General features: G+C 47.7%; 1 protein-coding gene across 2 annotated transcripts in view; it reads right to left on the bottom strand.

Annotated features, from left to right (window-relative positions):
* Positions 1 to 12,329: 12,329 nt before the first annotated feature.
* Positions 12,330 to 15,212, bottom strand: part of ARRDC1 (arrestin domain containing 1) — a 74,770-nt gene continuing 71,887 nt past the window's right edge. The window contains exons 7-8 of one of the 2 annotated variants that reach the window (XM_056860706.1): positions 13,148 to 13,559; positions 12,330 to 12,439 (exon numbers count right to left, since the gene is read on the bottom strand). In XM_056860706.1, coding sequence (XP_056716684.1) covers positions 12,375 to 12,439; positions 13,148 to 13,559 — 477 coding nt within the window. In that variant the 3' untranslated portion in view covers positions 12,330 to 12,374. Of the gene's footprint in view, positions 12,440 to 12,845; positions 13,064 to 13,147; positions 13,560 to 15,212 lie in introns of those variants that run through there. The other variant, XM_056860707.1, reaches the window with a different exon arrangement.

Raw genomic sequence — 15,212 nt, 5'->3', positions numbered from 1 at the left:
TATGGAGGATAGGCAGCTATAAACTAGAATGGCTAAAGGAAAATGTCATGCTTAGTGGCAGAATACCTTTGAATAGCAGTTACGGGGGAGGCATCAACAGGAGAAAACTTCGCCCTGCTTGTGGACCTTGGAGGGTATCCAGTTAGAAACAGGAAACTGGATTAGCTGGACTTTTCATCTGCAATGGCAGGACCTTTCTTAGATCCTTTTAATCAAAACATAACCCGAATTATTTGGATACAATTCAGACACAAGCTAGATCACAGAGGGAAGGAAAAATATACCAGCATCCCAACCATTCATTTCTAACATACATCTCCCAGATTAATGAACGGAGCAGCAGTTAATTTGCACAGGGCTAACTTTAAACGCCTCGCAAAAACAAACCTTTGCAAATGTCGAAAGAAAGTTTTATGTTCTGCAAATCCCCCTCCTGTCTCCCCCAACACCTCCCCCCCCTTCTTGGTAACAGAGTGATATGAATTATGTGAATAGCGGGATTTTTCAACAGGGAGGGAATGACATTCAGCCCTCAGCCACTTTGGGGAACACTTGAGCGAGGGCGACAATTAACTCCCCGAGCAGCTTTGCCAAGACAAAGGAGAGGGCGTTGATTCTCCGAGAGGGATGTGCACTGAAAGGCTTTCTTCCTTGGTTATGCTCATCACGCGCCTTTGACAATCAAGAGAAGATGCACTTAGGTGACGGGTGGGGGGGGGAGAGCAGGCTCCCCCTGGTAGAAGAGAGATTACAATCAGCCCCGTGACAATCAGCATTCAGTGGGGGACCTCATCTCTCTTTTGGAGTTCCCCACCCCAATTACACACACCGCGACTCTTTGGGGACAGGCTGGCGTCACATGGACCGGTTGGCCTTGCTTGTGGCAAAATAAACGCGTGTGGCAGGCGTACCTTCCTAATGGAGCACGTACAGATGGGGTTGGGAGAACTTCTCCTGAGCTCCAAATTATCGCTCAAACTGCCTGCGTTACGAACATGAGAAAAGCACCGCTAAATCAGATCGAGGGGCTGTAGGACCATATCAAACTGCTTCACGCTGAATCAGAGCATTGTTCCATCTAGGTCAGCGATGTCTTCTGGCTGGCGGCGGCTCTCCAGAGAAGGGTTCCGGCTTCTGGGAAAGAATCAACAGGAGGAGCTCAGGACTGTACTTGAGCCCTTCTGCATGCAAAGCATATGCGCTCCCACTGAATGGCAGCTCCTCCTATAAAGGCTGTACGAAGCTGTCATCTAAGTCAATATTATCTATTCCGATTGGCAGTAGCTTTCAAGGATCTCAAACCATACCTGCTACTTCATTCATAAACCTTTAATGGCATATAAATTGTTACAATTGATACGAACAATGGTCGTACCTGCTACTTTTTACTCCAGCATCCTATTTCCAGGAGGAGCCAGCCAGAACCCTTTGAGGAAGCTCAACAAGCTTGGCAGAAAAACAACCTTCCTGTGCTATTCCTCCCCAGCACCTGGTATACTGCTACTGGATATGGAGGTTCCTGTTAGCTATCGTGGCTAACAGATCTCTCAACGCCTATCTAGTCCCTTTTTGAAAAGCCATCTAAAGTTTGTGTCCTTCAACACATCTTGTGTTTCTCTGAGTCCTGTGTTAATTATGGGCCGTTTGAAAAAAATAATACAGCTTTCCCCTCTCTTTGGAACCTACTGCCAATCGATTCCAGTATTGCCCCACAAGCCAGATGTTCCAGCTGTCAAGCAGACAGTTGCAAAGGGTCTTCAGTTGCTCAGTGCCGTCTTCTAAAGTATCAAAAATGGCCAACCCATAGGCAGAAACAGGTATTGATTGGGTATGAACAGAATAAAGGGTGGGTGGACTCTGTGCATGTGTGTGTAAGGGGAGTCATTACAAGCTGGTATTAGATTTTGTTTTTCCGTTCTTCTCCAAAGATCTCAGGGCATTTGGTCATATGGTTCCCTCCATTTTATCTTCACAGCAACCCTGGGAGATAGATTAGGTCGAGAGAGATGACCTGCCCAAGTGAGCGTCTCAGCACGGAGATCTGAACCCATGTCTCAACAGCCCCACTGCTCCATGCATTGCTGGTTTTCCTACTTTCCTATGAGACAGATCATGCAACACATATTTAAATGCTCCTATCCATCTCAAATACTCAAAACCGGAGTCAGAGCCTCTGAATTTATCTACAATATATCCAGCTACTGTTCCCTACTTAAGAACATAAGAAAAGCCGTGCTGGATCAGACCAAGGCCCATCAAGTCCAGCAGTCTGTTCACCAGGTGCCTCTAGGAAGTCCACAAACAAGATGACTGCAGCAACATCCTGCCTGTGTTCCACCACCCCTAAAGGGCATGCTCCTATTCAAGACTGGTTAAATAGCTAGTCTTATCTTTATGAGACTCGGTTCATATTCAGTCATTCCCATACTTCCCAAAGCCAGTCTAATTTTAAGGGGGGGGGGGGTTTCTTCCACTTTTTAAATATTTTGCAAACATTATTCTTGGTTTAACAAACAAAAAAATTCTCAATAGCTCTTCAACAAAGATCTTGAAACTATCATAGGCCATTTATGCATGGGAGGTTTTGCCTTGCATCTGCCGTTCTCTAGATGCATTTTCCCCATCTGCATTCTCAAAACTCAAAAATAAGCCCCCGTGCAGAGTTTTGAGAATTTGGATTGGGGGGGGGGGAAATGTGCATCTAGAGAGCTGAAGATCCAAGGCAAAACCACCCATGCATAAATAAATGGTAAATGTTTAGAGAATGTAGCGAGGCTCTGACGAGGTTGATCATAATGGGGGGGGGATCTCAGTAGGCTGATGACCATTGTCCAAAATCCCATAGCCTTAGCACACTGCCATTATGGTTTCCATCATGCACACACAATAGAGGCTGCAGTTCTTGCGCCTGATTTTCTTCAACTTGGGCCATTTATGCACGGGAGGTTTTGCCTTGGATCTGCCGCTCTGCAGATGCACATTTCCCCCATCCGAACTCTGCATGGGGGCTTATTTTTGAGTTTTGAGAACTTGGGTGGGAAAAATCATAGTTGGAAGGGACCACCAGGGTCATCAAGTCCAACCCCCTGCGTAATGCAGGAAATTCACAACTCCCCCCCCCCATACACACCCCAGTGACCAGAAGATGGCCAAGATGCCCTCCCTCTCATCATCTGCCTAAGGTCACAGAATCAGCATTGCTGCATCTGTGTGTGTGTTAAGTGCCGTCAAGTCGCTTCCGACTCATGGCGACCCTATGAATGAAAGTCCTCCAAAACGTCCTATCTTTGACAGCCTTGCTCAGATCTTGCAAACTGAAGGCTGTGCCTGTTGGAAAATCCGCCCTTCAAGGACGGTGTCACTTGCCTGCACATTGAGAGGGGGAACTGACCACAAAGTCAGATAGATAGACAGGACAGGGGGAGGTCATCTCTAGTTACACCTTGCCCTCATTTCCTGCCCCTTTGATGTTTAGAGGATGTATTGTCAGGGAAACTTTCCTTCTCTCTCTCTTCCCTTTTGCCCATCATCCAAGCAAGATCCAGGAGCCGGGCGCTCCGCGCGTCCAGGCCTTCCCACCCCAAGATGGAGTGGAAGGCAGATCTCCTTTTATACCTAGAGAATTAGCAAGATAGATCAGGATAGAGAACCCTTGGTTCTTGTAGGTTATCCGGGCTGTGTAACCGTGACCGTGGTCTTGGAATTTTCTTTCCTGGCGTTTCACCAGCAGCTGTGGCAGGCATCTTCAGAGTAGTAACACTGAAGGACAGTGTCTCTGCAGGACAGTACTCAACTCAAACCCAACCCCTCTCTGACTCTTCCTACACACTTGACACTGAGAGACCCTGTCCTTCAGTGTTACTCCTCTGAAGATGCCTGCCACAGCTGCTGGCAAAACGTCAGGAAAGAAAATACCAAGACCACGGTTACACAGCCCGGATAACCTACAAGAACCAATGAACTCTGACCGTGAAAGCCTTCGACAATATATAGAGAACCCCTGTTTGTCCTTTCCTATCCAAGGTGTATTTCCACAATAAATGTACTTTAGTTTGATTAGAGCAAACGACTGCTCCTTTTTATTTTCACACACACACACACACACACACACACACGCGTAGCTTCTGCGGCTGCTAAGCTTAAGGCACTCTGCTAAACACAGGAATATCTCCACGACAGATATTCCAACAGTGGCTTCCTTTATTGAGTCAACCCATCTCTTGTTGGGTCTTCCTCTTCTCCTGCAAACCCAAGGCAAAACCGCCCACGCATCAATGGCCTTGGGATGGCTCGGAGTTGGCTCGAAGAGACCCGGCGAGGAGGTGGCCAAGATCCAGCTCTGGATCCCCCTGGATCCCAAAAAGGAGTGGGGTGGGTGGGGGGAAGAGCTGTACACAAAAGGCTGCAAAGCCTTGACTTCCCTGGGAAGGAGGCCACCCAGGCCGGCCCAGCCCTTTGCGGGAAGGCGAGACGCGGCACGCGTAGGAGTCTGGCGCCACCCACTGGCCGTTCCGCGGAACAGGCCGGCAGGGAGCAGCCGCCACAATAAGAGTCTCCCCTGCTGCCTCGATCCCATGGCGGCCATCAAGGGAGAGCTGCCTCCACGTTGCCAGCGCACGAGACGACTGCGGGGCGAGGGCGTAGGGCCATTGCAACATGGGGGTGGGGTGGTAGTGGTGGATCCCTCCAGTCCAGCGTCCTGACCGGGTCAAAGGGGAAGGGGCATGTTTGCAAAATGACAGAAGGCATGGAGAAAGGGGGTTGATTCCACACCCCCCCCCAAACAGGCAGCGTATGCAATATACCCACATATATGCAACATACACACATGCTTGATAGGGCTCACAGCACCCCAGATAGGGTGCTGGCCGCTGGCAACAGATGGCTTTAAAAGAATCCTAGAATCATAGAGTTGGAAGGGACCAGCAGGGTCATCTAGTCCAACCCCCTGCACAATGCAGGAAATTCACAACTACACACACACACACACACACACACACACACACAGTGACCCCTACTCCATGCCCAGAAGATGGCCAAGATGCCCTCCCTCTCATCATCTGCTTAAGGTCATAGAATCGGCATTGCTGACAGATGGCCATCTAACCTCTTCTTAAAAACCTCCAGGGAAGGAGAGCTTGCCACCTCCTGAGGAAGCCTGTCCCACTGAGGAACAGAGGGACAAGACAAATTCCAGGTTCATCAAGAGTGTTGACCCACAATAGCTAAATGAAACCGCTGTGTTCCAAGACAGTGTACTTCTAAATACCAAAGTCCTAATATGCCCAGGGTAATGCTGATCACTACTTTGGAGTCAGGAAGGAATTTTCCTCCAGGATGGATTGGCCCAGGGATCCTGGAGGGTTTTTGCCTTCCTCTGGTCATAGAGCAGGGGTCACTGGGGAAGGGAGGGGGTAGGTTGCCAGCTCTGAGTTGGAAAATACCTGGAGATTGGGGGGGGGGGTGGAGCCTGGAGGGGACTTCAGGAGGGTATAATGCCATAGAGTCTACCCTCCAAAGCAGCCATTTGCTCCAGGGGAACTGATCTCTATGACCTTTAGATCAGTTGTAATAGCGGGAGATCTCCAGGTGCCACCTGGAGGTTGGGAACCCTATTGGGAGGGTAGCTGTGCATTTCCTACATTGTGCAGGGGGTTGGACTAGATTACCTATGGGGGCCGCACTGGCCTCTATGTCCAGTTTATAGGCTTTCTTAGGGCCCCCTGGTGGAAACAAAATGCTGTACTTTATGAACCTTTGGTCTGATCCAACATCTCTTCTGAGGTTGCCATGGATAACTAGCCAGAGATGCCTCTTGACAGTCACAAGCAAGATATGTGATATACACAGATATACTGCCTCGATACATGGCAGTTCCATTTAGATATCACAGCTAATGGCCATCAACACCATTATCTTAATTAACGCTTTTAAAAGAAAACTCATCTAGATTAAGGGCCCTCACCACAGCCAGTGATAGTGAATGCAATACATTGATCACAGGTTGTTTAACCAAGTACTTCCTTTTGTCTGTTCCGATCTACTAATCACTCAATGGGATACCCCTGTGTTTGAGGCACAGTGATGACCAAGAGGGGATTTCTAGGCACAAAGAAAGAACAAGAAAACACTCCCTGCCCAACTCCCAGTTTCATAAATGGCTATCATGCTGTCCTTGGCTTGCCAACCTCCAGGTACTAGCTGGAGATCTCCTGCTATTAAAACTGACCTCCAGCCAATAGAAATCAGTTCACCTGGAGAAAATGACCACTTTGGCAATTGGGCTCTATGGCATTGAAGTCCCTCCCCTCCCCAAACCCTGCCCTCCTCAGGCTCCGCCCCAAAAACCTCCTGCTGGTGGCGAAGAGGGACCTGGCAACCCTATGGCTTCTCTCTTTACACTTGGAGGGGGGGAAAGGAATTTCTTTTCAGGAAGGTTCAGGGAAAGGGAGAGAGCTCCAGCATGCTCTTCACCTTCACCCACAAGTCAGGGAAACCTATTGTGCCCTGGTTCTCATGGCTGGAGGCTGCGTTAATGCATTTATAATGTTTTTGGCTTGCAGGAAACATGTTCTGAATCGCTTGGGAACTCCTCTGAGTCCTCCCGCCCCGCTCGACTAGAGTGAAACACCCTTGGCACCGACATGGAAACTGCGGTGCCGTTCTGGGAGGGAGAGGGGACTGTGGAGAAAGGCTGCCGCCGGCTTCTTCCAGCAAGAGTCCCGGGCTGTCCAAAAGACACTACGATGGGTAGCCCATGTTAGTCTGTCAGGAGCAGTAGAAAAGGGCAAGAGTCCAGTAGCCCCTTCAAGACTAACAACATTTCTGGCAGGGTACGAGCTTTCGTGAGCCACAGCTCAGTTCTCACAGCTCACGAAAGCGCATAACCCTGTCAGAAATGTTGTTAAGTCTTTAAGGCGCTACTGGACTTTTGCTCTTTTCTGCTGCAAAAGATACCAGTTTCATAAGAAAGACTCAAGAGTTAAAAGGTGTGCCAAAGCCAGAGAATGGGCAAGGATAACCAAAGTCTGTGCTGTGGTTGCCACATACTATGCAATGTAAAACCAGAGAGAGGAAATGGCCCTCGGACCATTGTATCCCTTCCGATATGCAAAGAAATCAGGATTTCCCCACAGCCGTGATGCTGTCTGAATCACTGGGAGAAAAACTGAACCTGAGCCTGCTCCAGTCTCCGGGAATACTTGGACACCCCCCTACACACTCCCTCCAGGATAAGGAACACACGGCTGCGTGTAGTGGTTAAGAGCTGTGGTTTGGAGCGGTGGGGTCTGATCCGGAGAACCGGGTTTGATTCCCCACTCCTCCACATGAGCGGCGGAGGCTAATCTGGTGAACTGGATTTGTTTCCCCAGTCCTCCACACAAAGCCAGCTGGGTGACCTTGGGCAAGTCACAGCTCTCTCAGCCTCACTCACCTCACAGGGTGTCTGTTGTGGGGAGGGGAAGGGAAGGTGATTGTAAGCCGGTTTGAGTCTCCCTTAAGTGGTAGAGAAAGTTGGCATATAAAAAACCAACTCTTCTCTCTCTCCTTCTCTGCTACCAATGGAAATGGCTCTGGATGAGAAGACAGAGCCATCTTTCAATAGTGTTAAAGAATCAGAGGGGTGGGAGGTAAAAGTAAGCACTGAGAGCAAGTCAGCCAGGCATCCAAGAAGAATTGCAGATGTGGGATATAAAAGTCTCTCATAATACTAGAATGCGGGGTCATCTGCTGAAGCTGAAGGGTGAGATTCAAAACAAAAGGAAGTATTTCTTCACGCAACACCAAGTTAAATGGTGTAACTCCCTGCCCCAGGATGTGGTGATGGCTGCCAACTTGGAAGGCTTTAAGAGGGGAGTGGACATTTTCTTGGGGGAGAGGACATGTTCATGGGGGAAGAGGGGTATTCATGGCTACTAGTAAAAATGGATACTAGTCATTATGCATACCTGTTCTCTTCAGGATCAGAGGAGCATGCCTATTATATTAGGTGTTTTGGAACACAGGTAGGACAATGCTGCTGCAGTCATCTTGTTTGTGGGCTTCCTAGAGGCACCTGGTTGGCCACTGTGTAAACATACTGCTGGATTTGATGGGCCTTGGTCTGATCCAGCATGGCCTTTCTTATGTTCTTATGCTTAAATTCAGTGTGCTTCTACAGCTGATGTCCTCAGTTTCAGAGGGTAGCCACACTGGTCTGCAGCAGAAGAGCTAGATTCGAGTCCAGTAGCACCTTTAGAGACCTTCACGATTTCCTGGGCATGAGCTTTTGAGATTCAAAGCTTCCTTCGTCAGATGTCCTGTAGTCTATGGGTTATGCAGGCCATGAGCAGCCATCAGCATAGATCTAGAGCTGATTGTCTAAATGGCTGGCCCTCGACAGAAAACTGAAGAGCTGCAAGCCAGCCAGGAAGTATTCTCCCAATTTTCCTATGGAGTTCAGTCCTAAGAAACAAGCTTCTCATTTTAACACACACACGAATGCCTGGACCTCTGACTGCAAAGTTTGAAAGAGGTTGGCAGAAACCCACAAGCTCTGTGGTGGGTGTGGGAAGAGGAGAAGGTCAGTACACCTACGGCTTTCCAGCATCCAAGAGTTTTGGTGAAATGCACAGATCCCAACCTTTACTTATGATCGGAGACAAGAGTTATAACGGCCTTAAAAGGTCAATGATTGACTGCAGCACAAGCTTTTACAAGGTGCAGATCAGTTCCTCAAATGCAGAGCTGGTTATCTGCCAAGGGCACGTGTACAATTTTAAAAATATTGTATTACAGGATTCACCAGAATTGTGTTTGTGCACAATTTGGAATTTTTTTTTTTTTTTTTTTTTTTTTTTGCAGAAGCCTCATTCTAGTGGACTGGATTACTTGTATTTCAGATTTGTGCCATTTCCTACTGAAATATAATCTGCCTCGACTATTTATAGATAGTTTTTCAATAGAAAGGCTCTTCCATTACAAGATCAAGGCAGAGAGACCCTCTGTAGTGATACGCTCCAAAGTACACCAGGAATAAGTTGCTTATGAAGCTGGAAGAGCTACATTGCCTCAACAGGAATGAGCCGATCTACGTGTGGCCTCTCTGTCAAAGTTAATGCAATCTTAGATATGCTTTACTGAGGCATTCTACAGAATTACAGCCTGGAAAGTATGTATGGGATGGGTTGCTTTAGAAACCAAGAGGTAGGTCTCTAGTTTGAATCTTGCCATGAACTTATCATGTACAAGTATACCTCGGAGATATTGCAGGTTCGGTTCCAGACCTCCGGAATAAAGCAAAGATCGCAATAAAGCGAGTCACACTAATATTTTGGTTATGTTTACACTATACTGTAGTCTATTAAGTGCACAATAGCATTATGTCTAAAGAATGTACTCTAATAATAATGAAAGTTTGAAATATTGCAAGAATTACCAAAACGAGAAGAAAAAAAACATGAAGTGAGCACACGCTGTTGGAAAAATGGTGCCGATAGACTTTCTCAAAAACGCAGTATATGTGAAGCCCAAGTCAGTGAAGAGCAATAAAATGAGGTGTGCCTATAGCCTTATGCCAGCCAGCCCCAAAGCCTCAGCAACCCACCCACCCACAGGTATTTGCAATACAGGGATAATACTGACCTACTTGGCAAGGTTGTTCTAAGGATTGCAACAAAGATGAATACAAACGTATTTTGAACCCTTGGAGGGCATCCGTATGCCCTTGCTCCAAACCAACTGAAATGAAGTGCATGGTGACAGAGGACAGGGGCTTTTTGGTGGTAGCACCATAACTGTGGAATAGCTTCTCCTATGTGGCATCAGATGTAGCTATGCAGTTATTTTTTTGCATAGTTGGTTTTTAGGTATTACTAATGGCCCAGGCTAGCCTGATCTCGTCAGATCTCAGAAGTTAAGCAGGGTCAGCCCTGGTTAGTATTTGGATGGGAGACCACCAAGGAATACCAGGGTCCTTATGCAGAGGAAGGCACTGGCAAACCACCTCTGTTAGTCTCTTGCCATGAAAACCCCAAAAGGGGTCGCCATAAGTCAGCTGTGACTTGACGGCACTTTACACACAAACACACACACATACCTGGGTTATCAGTTTTATACTCTATTTTTTAATCTTTAAATTAATGAACTTTTATATATTTGTAGATGCTTTGGACACTATTTACAAGAGATTTATACTGGGGGGGGGACGGGGGACGGTGTTTTCTCACTTGTATTTTACCTTCATAAAAACTTAGACAGAAAGGTTAGTCAGAGTGAGATCAAAAGGTGGGTTTTGCAGGTTAAGCCTGATATTCTAACCTCTACACCACACTGTCTCTACAGTTTTACAGAGAGACAGGAAACCATTAAATAAAATGAATGTAGCTGGTACCCTAGAAGGTACAATGTCTACAGGGCTTTGGAGAGGGGGTAGTATTTGACCAACCAAATCAGCAAAAGAAAAAGCAAAAACAAATCTCAAACATAATTCCAGTTTTCTCAGAATAATTTATTAAATACATTAAAATCTGTGTTTGAAATTTCAACATTAAAACAAGTTGATCAAAAAAGACACACAGACTAAAAAAGAGAAGAGAGAGAAACAGTCATCTTTATAAACAGGTGGTGCAGGAAAGTGTCAGAATTTGAGTCTGTGTTGGCAGGGAGGAAGAGGAGGGATTGACTGCAGGAGATCAGCAGGCCAAAAAAAGGGGGGGGGCTTTCATTCTCTGGGCCAAGTCACACCATACTGGAGCCCCATGATCAGAAATCCTGGTGTTGCATTTGCCCTTCAAAAGCTGTCGTGGGTACCTGTCCACTGTTCCCCTATCAGGGCATCAAGAAAACTGGGTGTGTGTGTGTGTGTGTGTGGTAAGAAGACTTACTCCACTTGCCCAGCACTGTGGCACCAATCCAGTTTTACCCCACGCACGTATACACAAGCTGTTCGTTGAAAGCCGAATGCCATGCCTGGCGTTCCAATTTCAAAACCGGGCCAAGAGCATCGCTAGCACTGCTCCTCACGGGAGCAGGCCGTGCTTAAGTCAGCCAGCTAAGATCAGAAGCGAGCTCTGAAACCGACTTTGGGCCCCAGGACAAAACTAGCCTCTGGAACATGCCAGCTCGCTTGGGAAGGCGCTGTCCTTCGGAGCGGCCAGAGCGGTAGCCCCTTGCAAAAGGAACTGGCCAGCCATTTCCTTTCGACCAGAAGTCACCAGGGATGTAAACAGCAGGTGTGTTCGGCACAGAGAGGGCATTGCACACAATACAGAGTGTGTTTGGGGTCTTTCGGGTCTCGTGGACAACGTGCTTCCTGGAATAAGAGGAAATCATTATAAGGTCTCTATTTTTACAAGAGGATGTTTTCCTCTTTGTTTTAAAACGAAGCCCCCTCCCCCTCCGTGTCCAGATTTACTCCTTGGGAGAGAAGCCAGAGGTAGAATTAGCACAGAACCTTGATTGTCGGCAGTTTCCAGCCTGTTCGAAGCTGCAGCGATTTCAGCAGGAGAAGCGGTGAAGAGCAGTTTCTCCAGGCACTTAGAAGGAAACCCGGAGAGGCGTTTTGAGGCTGACCTGGGCCACCCGCCGCAAGCAGCCTTGGGGAGGGGGAGAGGCCACGCTGTCCCAATGCTACAAAAAAGGTTAATATCCATCTTTCTAAACTGCTGAACCGTTTACCCCCTCTGGGTGTGTGTGTGTGTAAATATACTCCCCATCTTGGATCTTTCAGAGACGCGCCACTCTTCCGCAAGCTCTGTGGCAGAGTGGCATGCAACTTAAACAATATTCAGGCAATGCCCCTGTCCACTCAATATTTTTCACCTCCCTGCAGGAGAAATCTTGCCTTTGCTCCATGCCATGGGAATGTTAACCAGTGGTACCCTGCCCTGAACTATTGCTGTCGCTCTCTAGAAAATGACCTACCGTTTGAGGGCAAACTTGGTTGTTTCGATGGGCATGGAGAGGAAAGGGAGAGATCAACAAAAATGTATTAGTCCACTTTAAAAAGTTTAAAAAAGAAAAGAAAAAAGCAGACCTCGCTGTATGCATTCCAGCTTGCACACAGCAGATAAAGAGTGGCACTCAAAAATACACACACAGAGACATATATACAGTATATATATATACACACACACACGATCCACACTTCATTCATACAAAATGACTTGGTAGCATTTCAGGTAAGGCATCACAGGTGCTCAGATAGTAAAGCAGCAAGTAAGATGGTGAACTGTACAGCATGAGGACAGAGACTGTTGTGCTGGGCATTCTCCCTCCTCCATGGAGCAGGCGAGGGGCATCCCAGAGCTTCGGTGGAAACCACTCTCCTGGGCGATGCCGGTGTGCTGTCCTCACCCAACCGGTGTTAAGCCAGAGGGATTCGAAGCCAGAGTCTAATTGCCATTACTCAGGCTGGAGTTAGCACTACTGCAGCTTTGTTCGTAGGAAGGGGGTGCCTCTGTGGGAGGGGGAGAGGAAAAAGAGAAATGAGGGAGAGAAAATAAGAGTCCGGCAACCTGGTTTCTCCCTCCTCCTCCCCTAACCCAGGGAACAGAAGTTTTACACGCTACATTCTAGGAGACTTCCACTGCGATCAGCTGTCTCACGGCAGCCGTCAATCATTTGGCACCTGACGCAAAGTGACCAAGTCGCAGAAGAAATACTGAGGCCACTAGTGCACCGTTGCCTTATTTTGACCAGCAGTGACTCTCCTACCAAGCCATGTTCCCTCCCAAGAAATGCACAGCCCCAGACCAGTGGCATACTACAAGCACATGGAGCATCCTTATACCCAAGTCGGGCCATTGGTCTACTGACCATTCCCGCTAGCAGGGGCTTTCCAGAGTCTCGAGTCTTTCCCAAACCTGCTAATTCCTTATGTGGAGATGCCAAAGATTAGGCCTGGGGCCTTCTTCATACAAAGGAGAAATCCTGCATCCTTGTCTTCTGTGGGCACACTCACAAACAGTGGCAAGGGGTTGTGGGGAACCGGTGGGGGTGGAATTAGAGGAATTCGGTTGACAGCAATGTCGCAGGCATGTATGGGGGCAGCGACAAAAACCTCTGGAGACTTCAGGGCAACCTAAAGAAACGGAGGGGGTGAGCTCTGCCGCCAAGTTCCCAGCCCTGGAAATCTTCCCACTGAGATAGGGGACCCCCCGCTTACCGTACGGGTACCCCCAGGTGCTGTACTCTGGAGGCAAGATGAGGGTACCGGCTGTGGAGACCGGGACAACGGTGCCCTCGGCGTAATAAGGGATGGTCGCCCCTGTCGACAGGCAAAGCGTGGGGTGGTTGGGGGAGCCCGTCTGCTCAGACTCCGGCCTGGCGTCGTGAAAGCTTAAGCCTGGCGCGTAGCTGAAGGGCTGCTGCTGAGAATGGCTTTTGGTGGGAATCGAAACATTGTCCATGGGGTGGTAGCCACCGGCAGCCTCTTCGTCTACCGGGGGGGCACTGGGAACCACCGGTGAGACGATGTGGGGGACAGACCGGGACGGGCTCAAAGGAATTCTGTTCACAGCGATGTTGCCGATATAAATGGGGAGAGCGACAGAAACCTCTGGAGACTTCAGGGAGACCTACAGAAATGGAGGAGCGGGGCATGTTTCCTGATCATCATTTCATTTGCAGTCACAGACCATCATAACATAAGAAAAGCCCTGCTGGATCAGACCAAGGCCCATCAAGTCCAGCAGTCTGTTCACACAGTGGCCAACCAGGTGCCTCTAGGAAGCTCACAGACAAGACAACTACAGCAGCACCGTCCTGTCTGTGTTCCACAGCACCAAATAGAATAGGCATGCTCCTCTGATCCTGGAGAGAATAGGTATGCATCATGACTAGTATCCATTTTAACTAGTAGCCACGAATACCCCTTTCCTCCATGAAAATATCCACTCCCCTCTTAAAACCTTCCAAGTTGGCAGCCATCACCACATCCTGGGGCAGGGAGTTCCACAATTTAACTATGTGTTGTGTGAAATATTTCCTTTTACCAGTTTTGAATCTCTCACCCTCCAACCCTCCAGCTTCAGCAGATGACCCTGCGTTCTAGTATTATGAGAGAGGGAGAAAAACTTCTCCCTGTCCACTCTCTCCATACCATGCACAATTTAATAGAGCTCTATCACGTCTCCCCTCAGCTGCCTTCTTTCCAAGCTAAACAGCCCTGAACAAATTGAATTTACATAACTGAATAATACAGAGTAAAACAAGTACAAGATACAATTAAAAATTAAATGCTTAAAAATGGGGGGAAATGCAGAGGTACGTAGCTAATTAATATCAAGTAGAACGAAAGCTGTTTATTATTAAAATTGGAATGCTTAATAATAGCAAAAGCTTGGGAGAATAAATCTATCAGAAAAAACATATATTAAGTATATAGATATATACAGTACGCACAATACACATTCTCTATTTCCTCAGCGATTGTATAGACTTAAGCGATCTTAGCCTTATTTTCGTGGCTAACCAAGCAAACCTGGCCATGCTAACAGATAAGTTAACTATTGTGTCCGACAGGCGGAGCACTAGACGTTGTTTTCTCAGAGATCTGGGGCAGTCCACTAATAATAACAATATATGAGTATATTTGCCCGTTGAACTAACCATATGTATTTTTCTAGCAAGGCCGTAATAAACTGTTTGTACTTTTTGCACTAATGATGGAATCAATGGACCTGTGGAGTGGTGTGTGTGTGTGTGGGAGAGACAAGGTAAATCATGATTTATTTATCTTTTAGCTGGATACCCAAGGTATTTATCTTTACACATAACACTGTGCCGTTGCTTAATCTGGGATAGTTCGCAGAGTTCTGCATGTGGCGACTGGCTCAATCCCTTTGAACAGTATGCCTGTTTGGGTTGGGATAAATGGGGCTTGCTGACTCAGCAACAGGAAGCTGCCTGTGTGGTCCCCAACTGAGAGCTTACTTTGCTGGGGCTATTGCCAGAAGGTCTTAGAAAAGCAGGCGTGATAGCTTATGGCACCCGTGGATCCTTTTGGTATCTTGGACAAGGGTGGCCACAGGCCTGAGAGAGCCAGTGTGGAGTAGTAGTTAAGAGCGGTGGACTCTAATCTGGAGAACCGGGTTTGATTCCCCACTCCTCCACATGAGTGGCGGACGCTAATCTGGTGGACTGGGTTGGTTTCCCCACTCCTATACATGAAGAAGAATAAGAGTTGGTTTTTATATGCCGACTTTCTGTACCAGTTAAGGAAGAATCAA

Source organism: Euleptes europaea, chromosome 14 (genome assembly GCF_029931775.1).
Source record: "Euleptes europaea isolate rEulEur1 chromosome 14, rEulEur1.hap1, whole genome shotgun sequence".
NCBI classification, from domain to species: domain Eukaryota; kingdom Metazoa; phylum Chordata; class Lepidosauria; order Squamata; family Sphaerodactylidae; genus Euleptes; species Euleptes europaea.
The sequence above is the reverse complement of the archived record's forward strand: the minus strand, read 5'-3'. Positions and strand labels throughout refer to the sequence as shown.